General features: G+C 51.7%; 1 protein-coding gene across 1 annotated transcript; it reads right to left on the bottom strand.

Moving 5' to 3' along the window:
• Positions 1-1,072: 1,072 nt before the first annotated feature.
• Positions 1,073-3,510, bottom strand: MAFB (MAF bZIP transcription factor B). Its single transcript, XM_004585808.3, has one exon. It carries the CDS (start codon positions 2,994-2,996, stop codon positions 2,025-2,027), a length of 972 nt encoding a protein of 323 aa, XP_004585865.1. The 5' UTR covers positions 2,997-3,510; the 3' UTR covers positions 1,073-2,024.
• Between the last annotated feature and the right edge of the window lie 23,109 nt (positions 3,511-26,619).

Genomic DNA, 26,619 nt, shown 5'->3' with positions numbered 1-26,619 from the left:
AAAGTGTTCTAAATAAACACCATTTCCATGGTTTTAATAAGCAAAATAGGAAAACATTTTAATAACCAAAAAACAGAAACCAGTCTGAAGAAAACTACAATAGACTAGGTTTTAATATTTTTCATATCATAAGCAGGGTTTGAAACTGATCCCTTATTTTACATGAAATAAAAACAATTTCTGTTGCGGTAAATTTGATTTCAACACAGTTGAATCTGTAAAAACCAAAGCTCATTTCTGATGCAGGACAAATATCCACAATATTTAAAACTGCAAGCACCATGCGGGTCATACAATCTTGTTATTACTGTTAATTTATCAACTAATACAAACTCAAAAATGCATCTGGCCGGCAGCGCCAGCAATTTCAAATGGGAACTTAAAAATACACTTTCATTTTGGTAGTTGTTTTTTTTTTTTTTTGTCAGTGCAATTTAAATCTTTTTACTGACCTGCAGGAGGAAAAAAAAAAGGAATAATAAAGAAAAACACCCAGATCTTCTCTATAGCTACTATACAACCGAAGGGGGGAGGGGCACCACCAGTAATTCTCCCTGCTACCACAAAGGCAGGAAAAAACACAGAAGGAGTTGGTCTGAAGATCGCACTTGAAAGCTGCAAACTTACTTGCAATGTTTGGGTTTCTGGTACTTTTGGGCGGTTGGCTCATCACAAGCTTTGGGTATCATTGGCCCATGTGGAGGGAGCTGCTCTGTGAATAGTGCAGGCCTGGAGGTTACCATAGGGACTTTGGGGATGATTCTGCTTATCATAAAGACAGGTGGAGAAGACCCATGGTCCAGTCCTTTCCTTTCTTATCAGGGACCTTGTCCACTTGACCTTCAGACAGGTGAGGAGTGAGCGGTGCGGAAGCCGCCCTGAAGTGCGCAGCTGCCTTGGCACTCTGGAGCTCAGACCTCGCTTCTCTTTCTCTCAACACCAAAAACATTGAAAACGGAAGCAGAAAGAGGAAAAGGAGCAAAAGGGTGCCAGGGGAGGGAAGACAACATGCAACTTCCAAGGGTGCCCCAACACAAAGCTGTGATGCAAAACGCCAGAAACTTTCTTCTCGCTCTTTTTTTTTTCTTACAGATAATAAAACGCTATTATCATAAACCCAAACAAAGACACCCAGCTTGCTGCCACCGTTCTCCGCACGCCCCATTTGGTGGGCTGGATATTTACAAGCAGGCAGCCCCGACTGGAACCCAACTCACAGCCCCAGAGTTTCCCAACTGCCATCCCTTCTCACCCCAAAAAACAAGCGGGTCATGATCCATGATCAACAACATGCTAAAGTTAAACAAGAAAAATGGTACAAAATAGAAATTATTACCATACATGTCCAGCATGCAGGATTAATATTTTAATGCAGATTTTCATATTTTTTTTCCTATAGAATCAAGCAGGCAATAAAACTGATGAGATAGGCGCGCTGAATGTCCTAACCGTGGCCGGCGTCTCAGGGCTGAGAGCTACAGTTCTCTGGACTCGGGACAGACAGGTCCATCCATCCTCCTTGCCTTCGCTCAGTCTCGTCCTGCGCCTGGTCCCTTTCCTCTCCTCCTGGCTCATCTCCAGAGGCAGACTGCGCTCCGGACAGCCAGCCAGGTGGAGGCCCCGGCTTTACGCGCAAAGTTCAGAATGCCTGGAGTCTCTGAGCGGCCTTGATGACTCCTGGGGCAAAAGTCTTGCGGTCCTCCAGACTGGAGGAAAGTTGCTCCGGGATCTCTCACACCCTTGTCTCTCTCTCATTCTCTGGATCTGTTCCAGTCTAGGAGCGGCACTGGCGTGCGCTACTCTCCTCGCCTTCACCAAGGTCCCCTGCCCGCCCGAGCTCCTGCCCTTGGCCCGCGCTCCTGCCCTTGGCCCGCGGCCCGCGCACCCTTCCGCCCTCTCGCACAAGTCAATCAGGTCAAGGCTGGGGCCGTGGCAGGGACAGGGTCCGGGGGAGTCCAGGGCTGGGGACATGGTACTGGGAGTCCGGGCCAGGGCAAGGGAGGTGGGCCGGGAATGGCCACGACTCACAGAAAGAACTCTGGAGAGGAGGGGCTGTCGCTGGTGGAGCCCGCCTCCCTGAAGCCGGAGTTGGCGAGTTTCTCGCACTTGACCTTGTAGGCGTCTCTCTCGCGGGCCAGCCGGGACACCTCCTGCTTAAGCTGCTCCACCTGCTGAATGAGCTGCGTCTTCTCATTCTCCAGGTGGTGTTTCTGCTGGACGCGTTTATACCTGCACGACTGGGCGTAGCCCCGGTTCTTCAGGGTCCGCCGCTTCTGCTTCAGGCGGATCACCTCGTCCTTGGTGAAGCCCCGCAGGTGGCGGTTCAGCTCGCGCACGGACATGGACACGAGCTGGTCGTCGGAGAAGCGGTCCTCCACACTGCCGTTGCCTCCCGCCGCCGTCGCAGCGGTTGCCGCGTGTGGCCCGGGCCCGGGGTGGCTGGTGGGCAGCTGTTGCGCGGGGCTGGCGGCGCTGGACGGCGGTGGCGACGCTTGATGATGGTGGTGGTGGTGCGGGTGCGGGTGCGGACCTAGGTCGTCGTGGGCCACGCCGGCGCCGGGGTACGCATGGTGCGGGTGAGGGTGGTGGTGATGGTGGTGGTGATGCGCGCCGCGGAATCCCTCGAAGCTCTGCAGCGGCTGTGGCACAGGGTGCGAGCCGATGAGCGCCTCCACCGCGTCCTCGGGCGTCAGGTTGAGCGCCTCAGGGTTCATCTGCTGGTAGTTGCTCGCCATCCAGTACAGGTCCTCGAGGTGGGTCTTCTGCTCGGTGGGGCTGAAACTAGGTGACGAGGGCACCGAGCTGCACGGCGTACTGAGCGGCGTGGACGACACCGAGCCGGCGGGCTGCAGGCGCGTGCAGGGCCGGCCAGGACGCTCTGCGCGCCCCAGCGGCTCCTTCTTCACGTCAAACTTGAGCAGGTCGAAGTCATTGACGTACTCCATGGCCAGCGGGCTGGTGGGCAGCTCTGGCCCCATGCTCAGCTCCGCGGCCATCGCCAACGCGAGGCGCAGTTGCCGCTGCCGCCCAGGAAACTTTGGAACCGGCCGGGGCGCGCCGAGCCAAGCGCGGGGGCGAGGAGCCGTGAGTCGGAGAGGCCGGGAGCCGAGGGCGCAGCGGGCTGGGGCCGCTGGCCAAGCCTTTGTCTGGGGACGCGGCGGCGCGCCGGAGAGTCCCGAAGCTGCCTGTGCTGCCCCCAGAGATCGAGGCTGTGGCTGCGCTGGGACCAAGCTGAACCACTCGCTCAGGGTGAAGAGACAAGCGGAGTGCGTGAGTGGGACGGAGGAGACGCGCGGGGCGAGCGCCCGCCTCTCGTTCCCTAGCTCTCTGGCTCTGGGGTCCTCTCGCTTGCAGCCGCTGGCAGCCTGGCTGTGCAGCTGTGCTGAATCCGCCGCCGTCTCCGCCTTTTATCGCCTTCCTGAGTCACCGGGGCGCCGCGGCCCGGGCGGCCCGGCGCGTTGGCCAATGGCTGCATGGCCCCCGCGGCCCGCGCTGGGCGGGGCGCGCCTGACAGCTCCCCCGCCCCCCGCGTCAGCTGACTGACTGCCAGAGCAGCCCTGGAGCTCGCGCGAGGCCTGGCGGAGGGCTGGAGCCGAGTGGGACTACCCGCCCGGCCCAAGCCCCCCTCACCCTCCAGGACCAGGCTCCCCGTACGGTAGTCTTCCGAGCGTGCACCCAAGCTCCTGGCCAGAGCAGCTCTTCCACTCTCTCACGCGATCTCCTCCATAAGTATCCTTTGCCCCTACCCCCACCCCCAGCCCATGTCATCCCCAAGGAGGCTCTCAAAGAGCGCCGGGACGACGCCTCCCGGGCCCTTTGTTCCCCAGCGGCCCCCGCCCAGTGGGCGACGCTCCGTGTCCTCGCAGCTGCTGTGCCGAGCGAATGTGTGACGTGCGCGCCTGGGTTTCAGGAGGTCTGCGAGATTTTGCCTGCTGGGGAACAGGGCTGAGGATCTGAGAGTTGCGTGCAGACCCAACTCTTATAACCTCTTGGGATCTTTCTGAGACTAAGAGGGGACCGTCCATTTTTTGCACGGTGGTCGAGCCCCGACTCCATTGGTCCCGCCGCTCCCCGCGCGCACCCCACCCTCAAATGCTAAGAAGGCAAAGAGGAAAGAATCGGCTCAAAGACCCTGAATCCCTTCCTCCCAGCAGATGCACGCAAGCCTGAGCGATCCAAGATTGGGGCCGAGGCCAGCCCAGGACTGGACTCCTGAAGCTCTCGGTTTCTGGGGGAGCGGAGCCCTGTTTTTGTTTGAACGTTTTGTAGCCATTAAGCACATCACCGCGTCGGCCCGCCACCGACAGCTCATACAGACATAAAGTGCGACCCCAAGTGGCTACTGTGCGCAAAAGCGACGCTAAGCGCCCCTGCCCAATGCCCGAGGCTCGGACGGCCACGACCCGGACGGGTCTTCGAATCAGGCCTATCCCAGCCAGTCCAGAAAACAGATTGTACGTGCACCAGAGCCTAAAATAGGTTCTTCTTCGAGGCACACACAAGTGCTGTGGTCCCGTCTTCGGACTCAGCCACGAATCCTGCCGGGTCGCTTCCACTGAAATTCCTTGCCAGAGCCTTCCGGGGTGCCCGCCGGCTGCTCCCAGCGTGAGCAGATGCTGACCTGGGGAGGACGGTGGCAGAAAGTAGAAACGCGACTGCAAGAGGGCTCAGGACTGTCTGGTAAGAAACCTCACTGGAGCGCAGACTGGGGGACAGGAGCGCAGAGCGCGAGGCGTCCAGACGGGGCTCTCTCGCGATATACACCCTCCTTGTGCCGAGGCCAAGATGACCAGAAACATGGGGTTCTTTCCCAGGTTCTTGCGGGGACACCGAAACCGCCTACGTGGCGAATTCGCTGGACCCGGAGCCCTGACCCGCCTCCCGCGTCGCCTTTTGCTTTTCCGGATGGGGAGCAGAGAAAGCCCAGCGAAGCGTGTGCTGTGTGAGTGTGTCCCGACCGCTGGCTGCACTGGATCAACACAACCCACGCGGGCGCAAAGAGGTCAAGTTGGCCCACAACGATGGGGACGTCGCCAGATATTTTTCCCCCGTTAAAAGATAAAATATTTGCCTCCTGTTAATCTGAACACCCTCTGTTCTCTCGCGCCCTCGGAGACGCTGGGGTTCGCATTGCTTCTGGGAAGCAAAAATTTAATGAAATAAATGCGCTCTAACCAAAACTCCAACAACTCGATAGACTACTGTAATGTGGTAAAAATCCGTCTACAAACCTCTTCGAGAAGCGCGTTGCCCGCTAAGAGGGTTCCGCCGCGAAGTGTGGGTCGGGAGTAGAGAGACGGGCGCGGACAGCTGCACCGCCAGTGCCTGCCTGAGGCTGGAGGCGTAGGCATTCACAGCTGCCCTGTAAGAGTCCCCTGTGGGGTTCGAACATTTTGACCGCGGCTCTGTAGGGGACCATTTCCAAGCCACCTTGACCTTGTCCCCTTGGATCTGTGCAAGCTTTGGCTCAGGCCTTAGGGGTGCGGCTGGACGAACATACTGTTCCCTTTTGGGTATCATTGAGCTGGCAGCCCCTTCTCTGCCGGTCACGGTACCTGGCATGACAGCCCTCTGCGCTCATATAAAAGCTAGCAGGCCGGCTGTGTGCCCCTCTTCTCATCTCCCCCAGGCGTGTCCCTTAAGGTCGGCTGAATCCTCACCCTGAAACCGAGACACACGTTTCTAGAGTGCTGTCCATCCAGGCCCTTGGGCAGTTCCAAAAGTTGCGTTCTGCTAGTCACCTTCAGCTATGGTCCCAGGGGCTCCACAGCCCAAGGCTGGACAGCCTGCCTCCTCTTTGTCCCTGAGCCTCTGCCTCCGTTGTAGTCACTCCCTCCCCGTACACTTTAGACTGAGATATCTCGGTCCATCCTTAAGTTCTCCTCCGACGAAATTTGCTCCTTTGCAGCTCTCCCAGACTAGCTACTCCCTCCTCTTCCCACTTCCCAATTACCCCCTCCAGAAAGAAGTTGGAAAGAGCCACCAGTGGATGGCACAGGCACGCATCCAACCCCACGGGGTAGCTGAATCCCCATCCTCACCCCGCCCGCGTGGAGTCCCAGGCACCATGATTCTTCCCTTCCACTGGCTCGCTGGTCTGTGTGTCTATCGTTGGCCACATAGCAGCATCTGGAGGCTGCTCCCCAGGCTTATGAAGCAGGCAAGATTGGGGACGCTGTCTACCCTTTACTTCAGCACTCCCCAGCACTGCAAGAAAGGTAGAGCTGGTCTTGAAGGAGCCAAGCTGGGGGCAGGAGTGGGGAGGGAGTTGAGAGAAAATCAGGCCTTGCAGAAGGAAAGTGCCCAGTTCTACCGAACAGCAGGCTGCCTCTAGCCCCACCCTACCCCCCCCCCCCTCAAGCTGGGATACCTTCCCTAGTGTGAGAATTCAGGAAGGATTCTTTCACTAAAGATGAAGGAGGTCTGCCAGCGGAACCACACAGGTTTCAGGTGCCCAGCCAGAGGGTGGAGGAGGGGAGGATTTTTCTTAAGGGAAGCAGCCCACTGTCTGCCACGGGGGTGGGGGGAAGGCAACATCAGCCTATGGGATAACTGGGCAAGATCGGGCAGCACGCCCTAGCCCTGGGGAGTGGTGCTTCTGGCATTCATATACAGCCATGTTGTCTCAGAGGTCTGTAGGTGTGTGGCAAGCCAGGAGGAACCTCTGCGCATGCATGCGGGAGATATATGTGTGTGTGTGTGTGTGTGTGTGTGTGTGTGTGTGTGTGTGTGTTGGGAGTCACAGCATGCTGGATGCGTGAGCTGGAAACTCCCTCGCTGTCTGAGAGTGGTGGTGGCAAGACATTTGGGGGCTTCCACCCTGAGGTCTGGGACTTCCAAGAAGAGGCAGAAGGTTGTTCTGCCTTCCTCAAACAGCCTCCCTTCTTCTCCTGCCCCACACAAAGGCCATCAGACTGCAAGCCAGTGCTTTCAAAAGTGTTCTTCTTGGAATTCTAGGTCCTGGTAGCCTTTACTCAATCTAGGATTCAGATGCCCCTGAACAGGGAGCCAGAGTCCCTTGCTGTAGGCTGGGGACCGCTCCCCATCCCCAACACACACACACACACACACACACACACACACACACACACACAGAGCTGAGGTGGAGATGTATTATTACAATGACGTGTGCTTCTTTCTGCTTTATTTTGCTGTACAGCTGGAAAATGTGCATATGTAGCCCACGTGCTCTGTGTTGACCAGCACTCATCAATTAACCACTGGGCAGCACTGCCTTTGTACTGCAGGGTATCTGATGGTAAGAGTCATGCCCACCATGCAGAGGCATGTAAAGCCATTTAGCATTCTCTTTCACATTGAATTCTCACCATCCCCTTGAGATAGCAGTTCTTAGGACTGTTTTACAGAGATGGTAGGCAGAGGGTGGGAAGGTTGCTGAGCTGAAAGAGCTCTCACAGTGGACCAAGAGTGTTAAGCAGATCTGCTCCTGTAGTCCTCCTGCTCATGTACATAGACTTTTCCCCACTTAACACAAAGAATGAAACTCAGAGAAACCAAGTGATTTCTCCCAAGCCCCACAGGCAGGAGTGATGAATTAGAGCTTCCAAGTCCTGAGCTCTGAGTAGGAAATGTGCCCTCTCTGTCTTGAGTGGGTCGCAGGGGTACCAGGTATGCCCACAGTTCCAGTTCCTGGCAGAAGCAGTGACTTCCTGCAGCTCAGTGTTGAGCTTCCAGGAATGTCCCTGTCCTGCAGATACTGGGACATTCCCTGTGCCTCTATTGATCCAGCACGCTTTGGATCCTCCTTCCTTGCTTCTTCCCTGGCTGTGTGAGGCAGGAGAAGGCCAGGCAGGGGTACGAGGCAACAAAGAGACATCAGGGAGAAGGCCTCTGCTCCTGACCTCTTCCTCAGCCTGGCCTCTGGTCCAGGTCCAGCCTCTGGCCCGAGGAGAGCCTCAGTCCCAATTCATCCAGCTCTTAACTATCAAGCCAGGGTTCAGGAGTGGGGTTCAGTGCCAACAGGAGGCACCCTACAGTGAGGGCTCACCCCGACCTTGCCTTCCCATCATGATGCCCACTCGGACCACTATTAAAATCCTGAGACCTCATTTCTGTTGCCAAGGGCTCAGGTGATCACCAGCCCAACCATCCCCATCATATCTCCCCCATCTCAAGATCTCTGCTTCTCTAGCCATACCTCCACCCTTTTCTTTTTCTTAGTGACTCCAGAGGTGTAAGTTCTGCACTCCCTGATCTCCACAGAGCAGTGGATCCAGGTTTTCATATTCTACACTTGCAATCATCCTCACCTGACCCTCCCACCCCCTGGCTTCAATTCCTTTGACACTTGGAAAAGAATCCAACTCCCTTCACACAGCTTTCAAGGACAGCCTTGAATGTGTCCCTGCATTCCCCCAGCTCACAAGGCTCGAGGCTCAGCCTGAGCTATATTCTTTGTACCTGCCATTCCACCCCCCAACACTGAAATGAGCTAATCTTATTTTTGACAGCCTTCAAGGGACATGGATGCACCTGGATGTGTGGTAGAGAGAAGAGCTTACAAGCGAAGACAGAGTCCTATCATTCCAGAACAATGTCATGCACAGTGGCCTGATGGCAGGGCTTGGTCCTCCACACTCTCTTCCTCGTGCTGGACCAGGTAAACTGCTGATTGATTTGGAAAGCCCTTAGGAAACAACCCAGGGAGACACATGATAGTGGTTGTTCAGCTAGTCCCAACATTTTCCAATGGAGAAACTGTGTTATGAATGCAGAATCTTGAGCCACAGTCTGATTTTACAAGTCTGAGGAGAGCTCAGGACTTCCCATTTCAGTAAGTTTCCTCAGTAGTTCAGATGCCAGGGTCCAAGAGAGACACTCTGAGAAAGCAGATGGATCATGACCATGAGCCCCTGGGGGAGGCGTCTAGTTGCTGGGCTGCCTCCGTGTTCCCAGAGCCAGTTCAGTGCCCACACCAGGAGCAACTCAGTTACAGGTGTGGCGTAAATAAGTGAGGAATGAAGTTAACGACTGGGCAAGCATCCCAGTGTGATGCTTCCTGCAGGCCCTGTAGAACTACCATGCTCCCTTAGTTAACAACAAAAGAAATCCTTATTCCTTACTCCCAAGACCAAGGACCCACCAGGACCAGAAACTCCTACCTAGAAGATCCCTAGTGGCCCTCCCACTTCCCTCCTCCCTTACCCCCATGCTCAGCACTGTTTGGGAAGCAAGTCTGTAGAGACAGGGGGAGAGGGTAATTCCCTCCCATGATTCAGGGACCTGCTGCCAGGAGCTGATGGAGAGGAAGAGTACTGCCGCACTATGCTAAGCCTAGGTACAGTTCAGCCAGCAGCTGAACTACTGGTCACTCATTCTCCCTTTCTTCTTTATAAATGAATTATACAAGATGTACAAGGACACTTTCTCATTGCTAAACAAATGTGTAACAATGTAGTCTTGATCTATGTCTAGAGCTCTTTATTCCTTCTCAAAGACTTCTGTATCAATCCATGGAGATCTTCTTCTTTATTTTTAACCAACACATCACATTGCCTTCACTGGACACCCTGACAGGTTTCTTCAAGCCTCATAGTGACGGACGTGGAAGCTATTGCTAATCTTTCACTCTGTGTAACAAGCTTGCAAGTTGGCACCTTTTCATGTGCTCCTTTCAGCTAATGTGCAGATATTTCTCTAGAAAACAAGAGGGAAAATCGCTGGACTGAAGGGTTTGTTTACTTTCCATGTAAATGCTATCATTAGCCTCTAACAAGATGGTCCTTATGACCTTCCCATCGCAGAGATTAAGGGAGAACCTGTCTCCCCACAGTCATGCCAAACAAGGGATTTTCAGGAAAGTTTCACATTTTTGGTGAAATTCTATTCCTAGTGCTGGGAAGTGAGGCTCCGGCCTCTTTCCTCCATGCTAGGAAACTGCGCACCATTCCACTCCAGCTGGGAAGGCATGGTGATGAGCCCCAGGTGTGGTCTTGGGCAGCAGGTGGCAGAAGAAGAGGTAACAGTGACTACGGCTTTGAAGGCTGAGCAGAGGTGTGTTAAACACAGGTGCCAGAAGACCTGGTGGAAGCACCAGTTCAAGCAAAGGCATGCAAGGATGGCACTGCCTTGAGCACTTGGGGCACTATTTCCAAGAGGCGGCAGATAGAGCTAGTGGCTTGTGCTGGAACCAACAACTGAACGGCCTTGAATGCCAAACAGCCAGAGTTCTATAGTGAGGGCTGGAAGATCCCATCCACATGGGCAAGAATCTTTCTCTGGTTCACCAATGGGCACACCGCAGATGCTCAGCAAGCACTTGTACAAATGAAAGGGAGGGTCCCAAAGACACGTAAACGATCTGCTTCATCCTGCTTCATCTCACACAGAGACGAGGCACACTCGTTGCCAGAGATGAAAAGCCAGGTTCCATTATGGACCCTGGAGAGATGGTACAGACAAGCCTAGCCTAGGCATCCTTTCCTGGGTTTTAGCCCTCACCCCAGCCCCGTGCTAGGTCTTTTTCACCTCTGCCCGTTAGAGATTACTTTTGGTTTCTGTGTTGACAACACCAGTTTCTGTGTTTGGAGCGGCTGTTCAGTGCCATTTCCTGATTTAATATCAGAGCCAGCACAGAGCAAGGATGCACAGTTAGCAGTTTTTGCTCCAAGTATTTTTCAAGCTCTCTTTTGATGTAAGAGTTGGGTTTGCAGCTTCCCTGATCTTGGTGAACAGGGAGGGAGAGGCTGGGGGAAGGAGCCTGCAGCCTGAGGTGAGAGGCGAGGAGGAGAGGATTCTGCAAAGATCCCACCAGTGCAGCTGCATGGCTTTCTACGCAGGGCTCAACAAAGACAAGGGGCAGCTGGCAGGAGGCCTCTGAGGCAACGCTACTGCCACTCTCTGTGTGGGTTCCAGGTTGTCCCCTTGTGTTGGTGCGTGCATGTCTCTGAGGACTACTTCCTTCAACAAGCTGCCACGGGACAAAGCAGCAGCAAACGAGGCTGATCCAAAGAGCCCAGTGGCACTTTGGTTTTGTTATGTTATGCCTGGGGCCCTCTGCAGGGCTGGGAACAGACACTGAAGGAAGGGCTCACCTGCTTCCAGTGGAAACGGAGCTTTTCTTACATAGAAGTCCCTGCAGCACTGGAAGCTTTGGGGTTCTTGGGCACACCCCAGAGAGCAGGGGCAGCTGTAGGGAGAGACTGACGTTTCTTCCCCCCAGAGTCCTCAAAGACCTGAGCTCTGCTTCTGTAAACCCATGCCCCCTGCTGCTGCCTCATTCCTATTTCTGTGGTCACCCGCCTGCAGGGTGCTTCCTCTGAAACCTCTCTGGATCTTCTGAGAGGCTGAAGCCCAAACAGGCTCAGGGATGTAAGAAGTTTACTGGGAAACACCCATGAAGGATAAGGGATAGGAGCAGGGAGAGGTGGGAGGGACTTCCGGATGCCTACCCTGTGAAGGCACAGAGCAAGGAGGATTTGCAAGGAAAAGCCTTTGTCTGCAGCCCTCTCTAGAAAAGTGGTACCCAGGCTCCTGGGACATCCCTTGGCCAACAGTTCCTGCTGGGAACCCCACACGTTGTCTGGTAGCAACTGAGATAAGCATAACTCGAACAGGCTGGCAGAGCCCAAGGACTGGCAGTCTGCTGAGCTTCCCGGAGTGACTCCTCCCAGGGGAAACAGCCTATTTCCAGGACTGCCCCACTCTCCCGCCAACCCCTAGTCTAGGCAGACTTGCTCATGGTGTGGAGTTCATGGCAGCAAGTACCTTACAGCACTGTGCAGTGGGAGAGCCGCTACACTTAGCCTGCCTCACCTTGGTCCTCCACCACCACCTTCAGGCTAGCATTATGATCTCCCGTGTTACAGGCCGCCAGCTCAGAAACAGAAAACCACTTCCCTGAGGTTAAAGGACGAAGCCTATTGGACACTAACCACTGCTCTCACCTGCTTTGGTGGGGAAGAGACTGGGAAAGGGTATGCAGGAGACTCGTTTCTCTGCCTGCATCCATGACTCCTGCTAGTAATCCCTGGAATGGACTAACAGTACAGCCCCAGAGAAAGCCCCCTCCGGTCGCGCCTGGCAGCCCCTGTCAACGCCGGACTGTCCTGAAGTCAGTACTCCCCAGCAGCCACACATTTCTGTCTTGTTCTTGGGCTTCACCTTCTCCAGAAAGCTCCCCTGGCTGACTATACTCCCATAATGTCTCGTACACACTATGGCCAAAGCAGCTGCTATTATCTGTGTGCAAGACCAAACTCAAGTCGTCCTAGGACCAAATGGGTCATACCAGGGTCCCCAGCTCCCAGCCCATGAGACTAGCACTGTAAGGATGGCAGTCTGTAAAGAGAGTGCCTAAAAAAAAAGCCAGTCCAGGTGTCAAGGAGATACTCTTAGGGAGATCCCAGGATTCTTGGAAAAAAACATTGTGTTGGCTGTAAAAATGCAGCCTGCACTCCCCATCCTGGCCACCAGGGGCCTCATTAGCCCTCAGGCCACTGTAAAGCCCAGAGTCTCTCTACCAGAGATCAGGACCTCCCACCCTGCCCCAGATCCCTGCGGACGGCCAGGCCCAGGTTTGTACCATTGCTTTCCAGGACTCAGCATCTGCTTGGCTGTTGTGGCCTGGTGGGTAGCCCCAGCCAAAGAAGAGAGTTATTTTTATTTATTTCTTCTTAATCATGAACTTAATTTAGCTGCTAATCAGGTTACCATGGTGACTTGCACTGGATTTATAGCAGTTTTCCTAAAGTGTCTTTTTCTCACTCTTTGGGCAAATGAATAAAATTTGGGTGCCGCACAAGGCACATAAATACTGCATATCCTAGAGAAGGAGCAGATGCATCCACTTGGTATTTGCCTTTTGCTCTGCCTCAGTTGCCCAAGGAAGAGCTGTGACTTGGGGCAGACCCCAGGTTCTGCTTTTTGACCCTCCCTTTGAAACCTTCAGCGGATCCCTACTGCCAGCCAGCTAAGCGCCACGTTGCTTGCAAGGCTTGTCCCTCTAGTTCTAGCTCCCTAATGGCATAGGGAGCTCCAGCTCAGCTGTTCTGTTCCCTGCTCCCCCCGTCACTGTGTCTTTGCTTGTGCTGTGCCTTAGGCCTGGGAAGCCCTGTCTGAAGAGTCCTTAGATGGCTGCAGAGGGTTCTTCTTCTCTGCTGTCCTGCGAGCTCCAGGGGCCTGGCTTGTGGAGAGCTCACCCCCTCTCAGGTGCTATTTGAGGATGTCTATGAGAATCCTGCTGGTCCCACTGCCCCATCTGTCAGGGTTTCAGGGTATAACCAGCCCAGGGCAGCAAGGCTGGCAGGCAGCAGTAGAAATACAGAGCTGGCCCATTCACAGCTTTCTGGATTTCACTGAGTAGGAGGAACCTGGCCTCATGTCCCCCCAGGTGGCTGGGGGATGGAAGGGGGCTCAATGTCCCCCCTCCATGTCTCACCCCAGGGGTTCACTCAGAAGAAGCACTCCTACCTTGAGCCAACCAGAGACTCTCCTGTGGCTCCCAGAAAGGACCGTCTACAGACCGGAGACCACGGATTCCAGGTTTCCCCCGAGGACCTTGGGGCGGACTGCCAATCAGTCCTGGGATCGGCCACAGTCCATTAGCGAATGCCCAGGGTTTGAGGCGCCAACGGAGCCCCTAGGCGTCGGCGCCAGCTCCTGCTCGGGAACCCTAAGCCACCTTCAATTATTGTCTAGTGCTTTGCAATCAGAGCGCAGCACCACAGACGCACGGCTGCGTGGCTGCTTCAATAGTTCAGAACACCCCCAACCCCAACCAGCGCTGGCTCCCTGAGCTTCCCAAGTACCCTCCAGGTTGCAGCGTGGGTTGTAGCCTCAATGAGAGAACAAGAGCTTGCTCTCACAGAACCTCCCTGGTCACAGAGGCACAGGGACCCTCTTCAGCAACCCACGCAGCAGGTGTGCTAATGGGAGCTCACTGCTGAGCCTCGCTTCCCTCGCCTGGGAGACAGGGCTGTTGGCACAGCACCAACAGTCATGCCCCCTTTCACCTGTGGCCCTTCAGATCCCATGCTCAAATCCTAGCCCTGCACGTTGATTTTGCTTCGAAATGGAGAGCAGGAGACACAACAGGTCAGTTCCCAGGATGCCTTTGGAAGTTAGGTGGGGTGGCAGGGGATGGGGTGGCAGGGGATGGGGTGGCAGAGTAGGGAATGAAAAGGGAATGTCCATAAGATGCTAGCATGGCTCTACATGGCTGCAGCAACTTCAGGCAGCGTATCTGTCCATCTGTGCCCTCAGAGAAATTCTGGCTGTAGTGACAGTTGATGAAGGGGTCCTGAGGTGGGAGGTAGAGGAACAGACCTCCATACATGGGTATGGAGAGACCTGGAGTTTTTTTTTTTTTAAGATTTTTTTATTTTATTACAAAGTCAGATATACAGAGAGGAGGAGAGACAGAGAGGAAGATCCTCCGTCCGATGATTCACTCCCCAAGTGAGCCACAACGGGCCGGTGCGCGCCGATCCGAAGCTGGGATCCAGGAACCTCTTCCGGGTCTCCCTCGTGGGTGCAGGGCCCCAAAGCATTGGGCCGTCCTCAACTGCTTTCCCAGGCCACAAGCAGGGAGCTGGATGGGAAGTGGAGCTGCCGGGATTAGAACCAGCGCCCATATGGGATCCCGGGGCTTTCAAGGCGAGGACTTTAGCCGCTAGGCCACGCCGCCGGGCCCCGCAGAGACCTGGAGTTTCAGATACACTCTCCCACGGCTCAAAAACAGTCGGAACTCTAGTCCTAGCTTAATTGCAAACATCCTGTGGGATCTTGGGCAAGTCACCTAACCTCTCTGGGCTTCAGGAGAGTGTTCCTGGAGAGATTTAATCCCACCCTGCCCAGACCCCTCTCCACCATGTGGGCCTCTCACAGACGGGCCCATCTAATCATGGTGGGCAGAAAGATCTGGACTCTGTACTAGGAGTAGAATGCAGACACCCCTCCCCCTGACCTCAGGCCCCTTGGAGTTGCCCTCCCTAATCCCTGCACATATTCTAGGGCAGGGATTAACAGGTGCCAATGGCCTGAAAGGACTCAAGAGGCATCCAGCATGGGGGACAGCAGGGAGCCCCTCCCCCCATTTCATGTGTTTAAAGGTCGGACTGTCTGGCCTCAAATTAGCTGCCTACTAGCTGTGTGTCCTAGGGTAAGTTTTCCAGCCTTTCTGTGTCTCCTTGCACTCACACGCAAAACAGGACTCACAGTAGCCTATATGGTTATCAGGAGGATTGAGTCAAGACCCAGTCAGCACTTCGTGTATGCCCCTGTATGTTACTGCCCGTTGTGTCTTACCCTCAGGATTTGAGCTGCAGTACAGACACAAAGCTGCTCACCTGAGCCCACGACTCTCAGTCAGGGCATCTGGTCCCAGGTCTTGTTACTCTGATGTCTACTCAATGTGATCAATGTTCCTCACTCACTTGGTTTGCAAACCAAGTTCATACAGCAATGGAAACACATCGCAGTAGGGAGCTGATTAAGGGCTGGATGAGCCACGGATCGGTGCTAACATCATTAGAAGAGAGACGACCAGACGTTAGGATGCCATACTACAAGGAGTACATGGCACCATCCTGGCCAAAAATCGAAGGTGATTCTGTTTCTGGGAAGCACAGGGGATGGAGGAACATGTTAAGCACCACCACAAGGAGGCACCCGGTGAATCCAGAACAAGAGACACCTGCAGGATTAATGACCCGGTTTCATGGAGAGAGAAATGGGATTTTAAAAAAGATAAATGGATAGCATTGTGAACAGAGACATAAATGGCATTTCAAGATGAGAGGGGGAAAGCTTAAGAAACTTATTAATCAAATGCAATGTTTGTAGCCTGCTTCAACTCACAAAATGTACAAAGATATTTTTGAGACAATTGGAGATATTCAGATAGTGATATTTTCTCTTCAAGGAACTGGCTTCGAAAATTTTGTGAGAAGTAAAGATGATATTTTGCTTATGCTAACAAACTCTTAAGCCCTTCTTGATCAATACTACCCCCTACAGTATTTGTGTATGAAAGGAGACAAGGTCTTGGATTTGCTTTTTGTTTCAAATACTCCAACAAGGGGAGGAGGTCAATAGCATCTGTAAGTTTGTTGTCATTCTCTCTTCTTTTGAGTGTCTGAAAAGTTTCACAATAAGAAAAGCTTAAAGCAAAAAGCAAGGCAGAGGATGACAGAAGATCAACAGGGAGGAAGAGCTACAATTACAGGTGTGAGAAACAGTGTGCTGACACAATGGAAATGTCTAGGAGGGCTCCTGAGCCCCTTGGCCATCTGGCAGGTGGCATGTCCCTCACCCATTCTCAGATCACCACAAGGAAAGCAAGACTTTGCATGCTACCTTGGAATTCATCCATTCACTCTCTCCACCCCATCCTTCCAACCATCCATCCATTGCTTGTTCAGTCAACTCTCCTGTTTGCTGAAAGCTTAGAACCTGAAAAAGGCACAGAAGATCTCAAGGTAACCATCCTGTTCCCATGATCCTGGATCCTGGGGTGCAGGTTCAATCTGTCATCATACAGAAGTATCCTTACAAACCAAAGTCTGAGTAAGGACGTGGACTGAGGGCCATGGAGGAGTTTGACGTGACAGGACTGGCTTGGGGTCTGGGAGAGTTTCTCTAGAACATTTAAGCTGTATGAGGGGATGACCCTATGTAGAGCCCAGGTTCTATTCTCTTTGTTCCCAAGCCAGGGTATGGGTACAAAGAGAATAATCAGAACAAATGTCCTGGGACAAGAAGGAGCCGGGGTTTTTCCTGAAATATTCAGGTCAGAAGAGCAGCTAGAGCAAAACGAGGGAGTCATGAGGAGACCTCCCAGACTGGGAGACATTAAGGGATGCGAACTACTGGAACCAAGAGAAACTCTCGTGCCATGCACAGGACAGAGGTCTTCGGCTAGTTGGAGAATGTTGCTACACAGGATCAAGACAGGTAAAGGGGAAGCTTGTGTGCAGAGCAGGGCATAAAGAGAAAGTGCTCTGTGTAGAGAATTCTAACTTAGGAACAGGGTAGAAGGGCAGTAGGCTGGCTGGGGAAACAAAAAGGCCATTACAGAGAGATCCAGTGGAATCGCTGAGTAAGTCATCCTCCCAATTAGAGCTCTGAAAACCAACAGGAAAGCAGCCAGTGCATTGCTCCGGCACTCCCTCCCACAGCCAGCCCAGCAATGGGAAGGAAGTTCTGGCCAGCCTCGGGGATGCTCAGTGATTTATAGCTCTAAGACAAAGGCTCCCAAGGAAAGGGCCTGCAACCTCGGACGAGCTGTCGGAACAATCAGAGCCCATCCATCTCCTTGAGTCAGCAGAGCATCCGGAAAATGGGCCCGGGATAGGGCTGACATGAGCTGAGGACCAGCCTTCCACTCAGGACTTTCCATGAAAGACTAGGAGCTGGGAGTGTAAGCCCCAGTGTGCAGATGAGGAAAACGAAGCTCCTAAAAAGAAGGCTTGCTCATGGTTACCAGTTCAGAGATTTAAACTCAGCTCTGTTTGAATCCCAAAGTCATAATTTTTTTCCCCCATATTCTGCAGCCTCTCTGGCAGGTCCTGCAGCTGGCTAGGGTAGCTGGTCCCTTAGGAATGTTCCAGCATTTTTTTTTTCCGAGATTGAGCTGCCATTGCCCAGTTCTCGCTTCAACCTAAAAAGCCAAGCTAGTCTACCCAAAGCAACTGCTGTCTCTGCAACTGCAGAACCAAGTGTCCACTTCTGCCTCTGGAATTACAATCCTGGACTGACCCCTGCCTCTAAACTATGTGCAGTGTTGGATGCCCTCGTGATAGGTATCAGGGGATGGGGCATACAACAGTACATGTTAACTGAATGAAAGAGTAGACCGTAGGTGCTGGAAATGTTGTGACAAACACAGCTTCAGAAGAGATGGTGAAGAGATGAGGATATGTTTATGGGATAATGTTTATTATGGAAAGCAGACTACAAAACCACATAGCAACCAGCCTGCATGTGAATCCAGTATGAATTTAATTGTGTGAAATAACACACATTTATTTGTGCAGAGGACAAATTCTGTATGCAAGTGTAAATCCACATGCTAGCAGTTGTATCATGGTGCTCTTGGCTTCTATGTGGTTTTATTTGTTCTTTGAAGCCTTTTCCCCCCGAAATGCATTAAAAGAGCATGTACCATTTTCCAAATAATAAGGAAATGCTATAGTCATTTTCTTAATAGCTTCATTTTAAACAGTAAAGTTGAGGCCAATCTTGGAACCCAGAGCCGGCTGCCAGGTGATGCTCTGGGGGCTTAAAAGAAAGCCCCTCTAGTCTCACAGACCATGGAACCTGCAGGATCCATGCCCTGGCACAAGGAGCTGCCTGCTCCCTGCCCAGGGCCTTAGAGTGAGGAGCCTTGATGCCAGGCCTAACAGCTGCCTGCCAAATCCTCACCACAACCAAGTACATTTCCATGACTCCTCTCTCCATAGCAAGTCAGTAAATCAAAGAACAGCTCATACACAAGGTGGGCCCTTTCTGGTAAAACACAAAAAAACTTAATCTGTGGTCCAGAAGCAGTAGATTGCGGCGGCAAGTCAGCAGCCAAAATCATTAATCTTTGCCGCGTTCCCCAACTGGCCCGAATAGTAAAGAAGATAATACCCCAGCAGAATCAGTGACCCACTACAAATTGGTCCTGAAAGGTCCACCAGCATAAATAGACTTTTGCTGATCCAACACTTGTTAGGAACCCCAACAAAGAGACTATTGGCTCGTCTGATGAGCCGCTTGCAATGGGCCCTTGCAATGGCTGGTGATGGATGACCACCCTCTCTTGGAGGGGAAGATGCAGCTCCTGGTATGGGGCCTTTTCTCATCTTAAATTTGTCCTCAATAAATCACAGGTGCAGAGAAGCCGGCATCAGTTTCATTACACCTACATGCTCCAGTATCAATCACGCCACCATGGCGGCCTGTCTGGGAGCAGTTCATTTCAAGTGGCTTTTTCTGTCCTGATTCTGTTTCCACCACATGCTTCCAACAGGCTGCGGCCCAGAGGGTGGGAAGAGGAAGCTTCTGTCTGAGGCTTATGCTTCCCTGGCCGCAGGCAGCTGTTCCCAAATGGGTGTCATTCTGAGCTCAGTGCTCAGCACCTCAGCAAATGACTGCAAAGCTGGAGGGGGTCAGTTGGCTTTGCTGAAATTTAGTTTCCTCACCAGGAAAATGGGGCTGAGGGTGCCTTGTTGAGGACAGTACACCCCAGCACCGAGTACAAAGCAGGGCTCCACCCGAAGAGAAGGTGGTACCTCGCTTTGTCTCTGGCACCCAGGCCCTTGGGAAAATGGAAACTCTCTTGCTCTTCTTCCCTGTGCCCACTTGCCTGCACCTGCAAAGGTGTGCAGATTATGGCTTGAAATTTATGAGGGCACTGCCACGGCTCATTTTTTTGTCTTGTTCCTTTCATTGTAGGCAGTTAAAACACACTTAAAACTAAAGACACCAGGGAGCTCCCAGACCTCTTCTTAATGCACATAATCAAATACTTTCATGTCATTAAATGCTTATATAAGGCTCATCATAAAAGCCGTGAGTATAGTTCTCAAAGAATCAGATATGGGAATAAATGATTTTTTAGGCAGGTCCTAAGCCAATCTGCCCATCAGCCACTGGAGACAGGACCCAGGCTTCATTTCAAGCCTGTCACAGGCCTCCCACAGAGGGCCCAGGCCCACTGCCTCTGCTGTGGGCTGCAGGCTCCTGACCCAGTGGCAGTCCTGTAAATCATTAACCAAATAAGCAGATCTTGGAGCAGAAGAGAGGGGACCGCAAAGGACCCTGCTCCCAGTCACCACTCAGGAATGTCAGACAGAACAAGCTTTTCAAAAAGACACTTCCATTCACTCTAAGCCTACAAGAGAGCTGGGTGACAGGGCCATTTATTTGCAGAACAGCTGGAAAGGAGGTGGGAAGGGAGAGAGAGAGAAGCAGGAGGAGAAGGAGGTGGTAGATAGGTAAAGGCGGAAGAGGCAGGGGAGAAAGAGAAGCTTGGAAAAGCAAGAGAGAGAGCAAAGCAGGACAGGAAACAGGTCAGGGCCTGTCCCAGGACGCAGAGGCCCATCCATTTACACAGGTGCAGGGCATCTTACAGTGAGGCTCATGACACTGAGGCCTGACTGCCTGTCCCTTACAAGCACAGTCTCACTCCTATGTCTCCTCAAGTCTAAGACATTTTCCCATTTGGAGAATCTCTCAAATTGAGTTGCATTTTACTCTCGCTGCTGGCTAGCAGCAGTCTCCACATCACTATTCCATCTGGGCACACACACCAAATCCTGCAGAATGAGGACTCTCCAGCTTAAAATCCAGTTTTTATAAAGAAACTATGGTGTCATGCTGGCAGTGGACAGACAGTGGTGTGTTGAAAACCATGGACATGGACATCTCCAAGACAGCCGCTGACTACAGAGGAATTTTTTTTTTTAAAAGATTTTATTATTATTGGAAAGCCGGATATACAGAGAGGAGGAGAGACAGAGAGGAAGATCTTCCATCCGATGTTTCACTCCCCAAGTGAGCCGCAACAGGCCAGTGTGCGCCGATCCGATGCCGGGAACCAGGAACCTCCTCCAGGTCTCCCACGCGGGTGCAGGGTCCCAAAGCTTTGGGCCGTCCTCGACTGCTTTCCCAGGCCACAAGCAGGGAGCTGGATGGGAAGTGGAGCTGCCGGGAATAGAACCGGCGCCCACATGGGATCCCGGGGCTTTCAAGGCGAGGACTTTAGCCGTTAGGCCACGCTGCCGGGCCCATGGTCATGGTCATTTATTTCTAAAGTTCCTCTGAAAGCCCCGGGATCCCATGTGGGCGCCGGTTCTATTCCCGGCAGCTCCACTTCCCAGCCAGCTCCCTGCTTGTGGCCTGGGAAAGCAGTCGAGGACGGCCCAAAGCTTTGGGACCCTGCACCCGCGTGGGAGACCTGGAGGAGGTTCCTGGTTCCCGGCATCGGATCGGCGCACACTGGCCCGTTGCGGCTCACTTGGGGAGTGAAACATCGGATGGAAGATCTTCCTCTCTGTCTCTCCTCCTCTCTGTATATCTGGCTGTAATAAAAAAATGAATAAATCTTTAAAAAAAAAAAGAAATAAATGACCACTATTGTATTTTCTTTTCTTTGTAAGTACAAACACATCATGACAAAAATTTGTGTTTAAATAAAATCAAGAGTTCTTTCCTTCAAAAAATTAAAATTCTATGTGATAAGGAGATATTCTATCAGAGTTTCCTTCACAATGATTATGAAACAGTGCTGTAACATACAAGTGTGGCAAGTCCCACTGACCCATGAGTAAGCTGAAGTCTGAGAACCTTGGTGAACGGCTTGGAGCTGCTAAGGAAAAGCCTGTCGCCCAGGTCTTTCTGATCTGAGAGATTGTACTCACAGTGTGCTGTCTGTCTTTTCTGACACCCCTGCAGTCCTCCCAACCTGGGTTCTGGTTCCAGCCTTGGCTACTTCCTGACTTTGCAACCTGAGAGAGGGAATTCTAAGTTCCGAGCTCCAAATATAACTGCTTCTCAGAGTTAGGGGGAGTGAGCAAATTTATCCTCAGACAAGGTCAGTACAAGGAGCCTGGCTCCAGGAAGGTGCCCCAGATGTGCTGGCACACCCAAATAGCACCCCTGCTCTGTGGCTGGCAAAAGTCTTGGGTGGCATCAGCAGCCTAGAGCCAGGACTGGGGATATGAGCACATAAGAAAGATACCACTAGTTTCATCTCGGCACCAGCTGGTCCCATACATTTTCGGGCCCTGCGGGACACCCAGCCTTCCTTCTCACTAACAAAACACAGTGACCATGGCTAACAGCCTGCTGTTACTGGCAGCTGCTGAGTGCTCATGGCAGGTCCACCCTGTCCAAAGGCCCAGATGACTGTTTCATTCTCATGACAGCCCCGTGAGTGGGTACAATGGCTCCAGAGGAGACCCAGAGAATGGAAGGACACATGAGGCTGCCTTTAGGGGCCCTGCACCCACCCAGAGAACAAATACACCCAGCCCTTACATTAACCTGATGCTCTGGGAAACAGTGATTCATTACCCCCATCAGGGCTGAAATTTATGTTAACAAGTTGAATTTTAAAATCATCAAGAATATCTTCTCTCTGCCACCTAATGTTAAATAAAACACACTCACTCTGAACAATTTGGAAAATATTTATAGCAAAAAGATACAGCCGCCCATCACCCACTGCACAGAGAACGCTGTCTGGGTCGCGTGTTTTGTTTCCTTCCATTTTTTTAATCCATATTTTATACAGCTGACTTTATACTTTTTATACTATTTTATATCCACGTTCACCCCCCTTACTTAGCCTAAGTAGTCTCCTCCCCCTGCTATCAGAAACTCTGATGACATCATTGTGACGGTCACCAGAGTTATTGGACAACAGATCATAAAGTGCTTCACCACTCCCACAACAGGCACGTTCAGACCATGCCCAGTGCCCTGGTGGAGACGTCAGTGCCTACAGCTTTGCTTGTATTTTTATTTCTTTGAAATAAATTATTTAAAGCGGCATTATTGAGTCAAATGACTTGCACATTTTAAGACTCTCGAAAGACACTGTCAAAGTCCAGCTTCTATTTAAGACAGCCAAATTTGACCCATTCTTGGCAACACTTACTATCAATGCTTGTTCTAAGTCTTTGTTAATTTCATAAGTGATTTTTTTCTTATTTTAAACTCACAGATCTTTCTGTGCTGATAAACACACTGCTTTTCTACCTTGTTCCATGGTTTCGTCAGTGAATGTGTGGGTGGCAGCAGTAGAGTCCCTGCTACATCAAATTGCTTGGTTTTGAATCCTGGCTCTCCACTTCACAATATACATGATTTTGGGATGCACACTTACCTTCTCAAAGCTTTACTTTTCCTCATTTTTCAGTAGAGATAACAATAATAGTTGCTTCCTCACAGGGTCTTTATGATTGTGACATGTCATACAAAGCACATGCATGACAAAGCATATAGTAGGTGTTCAATAAATCAAAGCTGCTTGAATTTCTGCTTTTGTTAATATTTTTCATACACCTTTCTCATTGTACTGGTGGAGTCTTAATAGCTTTCTTAACCATTTAAAGGAACTCCTTAATACAAAGGACACTCAGTCCCTGATCACACTGGTTGAGAATATTTTTTAAGCTGGCTTTTCAAGCTGCATTCTTTTGGCTTTCATGGACAGTCACCCACATGCAGCAGAGCCATGGGCAAGAACTATGTTAATGAAGTAAAAATTCAGAAGGAAGAAGGCGTTTTCTGTTTAACGATGCCCCTCAGAATATGTGGCTTCACCTCGCAGCACTGCATTTTCCAAAGAGGAGGCAGAAGGAGTTGCAGAGTGCTGGGCCCACATCATGAAACCCAAGGGTCCAGGCTCAGGGGACACTGTGGCAGCTCCGACAGCAGGCGCCTGGCCACTCCTGTTGGGGTGGCAAGAGCTGGGGAATCCTCCTCCTTATTGCTGAAGCTGTCTCCCTGTTGGTGAGGCTCTTTTGGCTAAAAGAGAAAAGCCAAGAGGACACCTCCCTGCCCGGGATCTGCATCTGTGTCTGGTCACTTCGGGGCCTTTCTGCCCGTGACAGTAGGGAGCAGTGAGGAAGCCTCTGCCTTTGTTTTCATTTGTTATGTCTATTAAAAATAAACATGCTGAGAAGCTGTCTTTTAGTCTCTTTATCAAGCCCCAAATGACGTGTAGCCCTTGTCAAATCATCGTTGACGAAAGCATCTGGCATGATTTGTAAGGCATCGGGAACAAACTTCATTAAAAGCGGGCTTCCTCTCCATTGATCAAAATGCGTTTCAGTCCAGTGATGGGCAGGCAGACCGTCCCCGGATTCCACTAACGTAAACAGGAGGCAGGATGCTGCCCCTGCCCCAACGGGCTAACCCATAGCCCACTCACAGGACAGCTAGTGGGGCTCCCCGCCTTAAAGGAAAGCCGTAAAGCACCCCTCTCTTGACTAGCCAACACCGATTGGGGCACATTCCACGCTGAGTCATTTCGTCAGGACTTTGCTTGCTTTGGAAACTGGTGGCATTTAAAGAGAGCAAAGCCACACTCGCTATGAATTCTAATGAGCCGCTCTGTGCTAATCAGTGACTTTGCTAACTGGGAGCCTTCTTTGTTAGAAAACACACCGTAGCCTCAGCATGAAGCAGACCGCTAGTTTTTCCTGGCCTAAATGTACCTCCTTGCATCTTTTCTCACAAGCCTGAAAACAAACAAACAAACAAAAAAAGAGGCACTTTGTTCCTCTCACCCCATTATATTTTTATTTTCATGTTTCTTTTCTTCAAGCGCCTAGCGTTGGCTGCTTTTTTGCCTTGTGAAAACTAGAAAGCGCAAGAGATCAATGTCTCCTGAAGCGCACCTGTCACCCACCTGGCAGCAGGTACAGACTTGGGGATGCCCCTCCTGCCCCTTCCTGCCTCACTAGGAGATCTGATCGTTTGCAAATTGAGCAGTCACCATTATTTTCCCAGGAGCAAGCAGGGTCCGGCACAGATTCCAGAGCACTTCAGATGGCATTGTCTTACTGTTGATTGCTAACACAGGACTAGTTATAAAGAAAAATCTTTTTAATCTGGAAAGCGGGGGAGATGAAGGGCAGGAAAGCAAAGATGCATGGTGCTTAACAAATCCGAGCTGGTTGTGAATCCAAGTCAGACTCTGGATGTGTGGCATTTCTCTGTCTTGTGGCCCTCCGTCTGGGTCTGTCACTAACTCCACCTGCCCTCCTCTGTCCTTCCCCAGTACTTGATGAAGACGCCCTGCCTGGAACTCATTGCATTCAGACTCTGGAGTCCCACTTTAAAATCTTTAGAACCCGATCAAGATAAATCCCACTGGGCTTTTGTTTCTCCAAAGTGCCCCCATCATTTATTCAACGAATTAAAGTATCAATTTCTGTTTAAACATTAACAGGGTGATGCCAAATATTAGTCAGTTCCTAATAATTTTGAGGGATTAAAAAGATAATAAAAGTAATAGTCCATTACATTACCTACTTCAGCAAGATTGTAATGAATGTAATAAATTCTGGATCAGGGTTATAACAACTTCCATCTATTTAAAATGAATTTGTAGGGTTACTTTCATTAACTATGTATATGGGGAAAATGATCTGACATATTACTTTAAAAGAGCTGTAAAACCGATTAGGAGAAAATATGCTCTCCAGACATGGATGCCGGCCACGGGGGGACAACCGTGGCATGGGCAGAGGGGAACTAGCTGCTGAAACAGTCCTGGGTCTTCCTCTGCAAACTGCTCTAGGAAAAATCATGGCCAGGTCTTTGCAGTGAGGGATCTTCCCCCCGCCTCCCCCCCGCCCCGGCCTCTGTCCCCCTAGCCCCCAGGTATATTCGTACTCATGAACCAGGGTTAGTTCTGGGAACTTCAGCAAGGAAATAAACCCCAGGCTGGCAGCCCAGCCTGGCCTCTGGCCCCGCGGGGAAAGCTGCCGCATTACAGGGGCCCCTGCCCTCATTGCGAGAAGAGACAAGGGAGCGAGCACTTGACTGCACCACAGAAATTACTGCTGCACCTCGAATGCCCGCTTCATTTATCAATTTCATAGCAGAAAAACCCATATGACTGCCTTGTTCAGTTGCACGCTAAATCCAGTCGCAGCGAGCTCCCCAACGCCAGTCAAGTGTGCTAGGCTTGGACCTGGCTAGAAGTAACTTGAAACACCACTAATGATTTCTACTTAATTGAACCTCTAAGTGATTAAAGTGGCAGTAATGAATGAATCACACCCTCCCCAATCCCCAGGCCCCCTCGGCCCCAGCCTCTTCAGGCCATGGTGGGCCGGCCAGGCCAGCCAGGCCTTGGGAAGTCAGCAAGAATGCTTGCCCACCAGCCCGGAGCCCTGCAGCCACTCTCCCAGCTCCCCACAAGCTGCCCATGTGGGGCCTGGCTAAATTGCTCTCACTTGCAGTAAATGACTCCATAAGCACCGAATCAGACCATTGATCCTTTTTATTAGATTACCCAATTGTAAGGTTAATGCATTTGCATTTGGCAAACGAAGTCGGTCAGCCTGCCCCAGTTGGGATTTCAATGGCCCCACGGAGAGAGCAGCTCTGTCAACATATCGATGTGTTGGAGCAGGAACCAGATGTGGACGACCACCCTCCCCCGCGCGGGAAAGAAGGTGCCCCCAGAGAGAATACACTTTCAGGGTGGGGTCTCTTGGCAAAAGTCCCCCCCTCCCACGCAGCCTCAAGGCCATGGCTGCTGCCCACCCCAGCTCTACCTCTCTACAGCTCTGTTTCAGAAAGAAGGAAGGGGCTTGCAAGGTTTTCAGTCACTACAAACTGGGACAAGGGTGGACAGTTCACCTTGGACCAGGAACCTTGCTGCTTTCTCTAAACGAAGGAGAATCAGGACTTAAATCAATGACAAGGTCACAGGCTTCAGAAACCAAAAATTCTTCTTCTCTTATAGTCACAGCAGCTGTTTGAGGCAGCCACGTACAATAAGGCTTCTCTGCCCATGGAATTATGCTTGGGTTCTGGATATATTAACCAAATGCTGTTGAAGTGGCCCTCCCGCAAAAAAAGCCTAGAAGTCACTCAAAGAAATCACCCCCAGAAGATCATGTCACTTTAGAGGTGGGGAAGCAAAAA

Source organism: Ochotona princeps, chromosome 22 (assembly GCF_030435755.1).
Source record: "Ochotona princeps isolate mOchPri1 chromosome 22, mOchPri1.hap1, whole genome shotgun sequence".
Taxonomy (NCBI): Eukaryota; Metazoa; Chordata; class Mammalia; order Lagomorpha; family Ochotonidae; genus Ochotona; species Ochotona princeps.
This window is presented reverse-complemented; position numbering and strand designations above follow the sequence as displayed.

Bases quoted from the DNA above. Each gene is read 5' to 3' on its own strand.
- MAFB (XM_004585808.3), bottom strand. From the start codon at position 2,996: ATGGCCGCGGAGCTGAGCATGGGGCCAGAGCTGCCCACCAGCCCGCTG.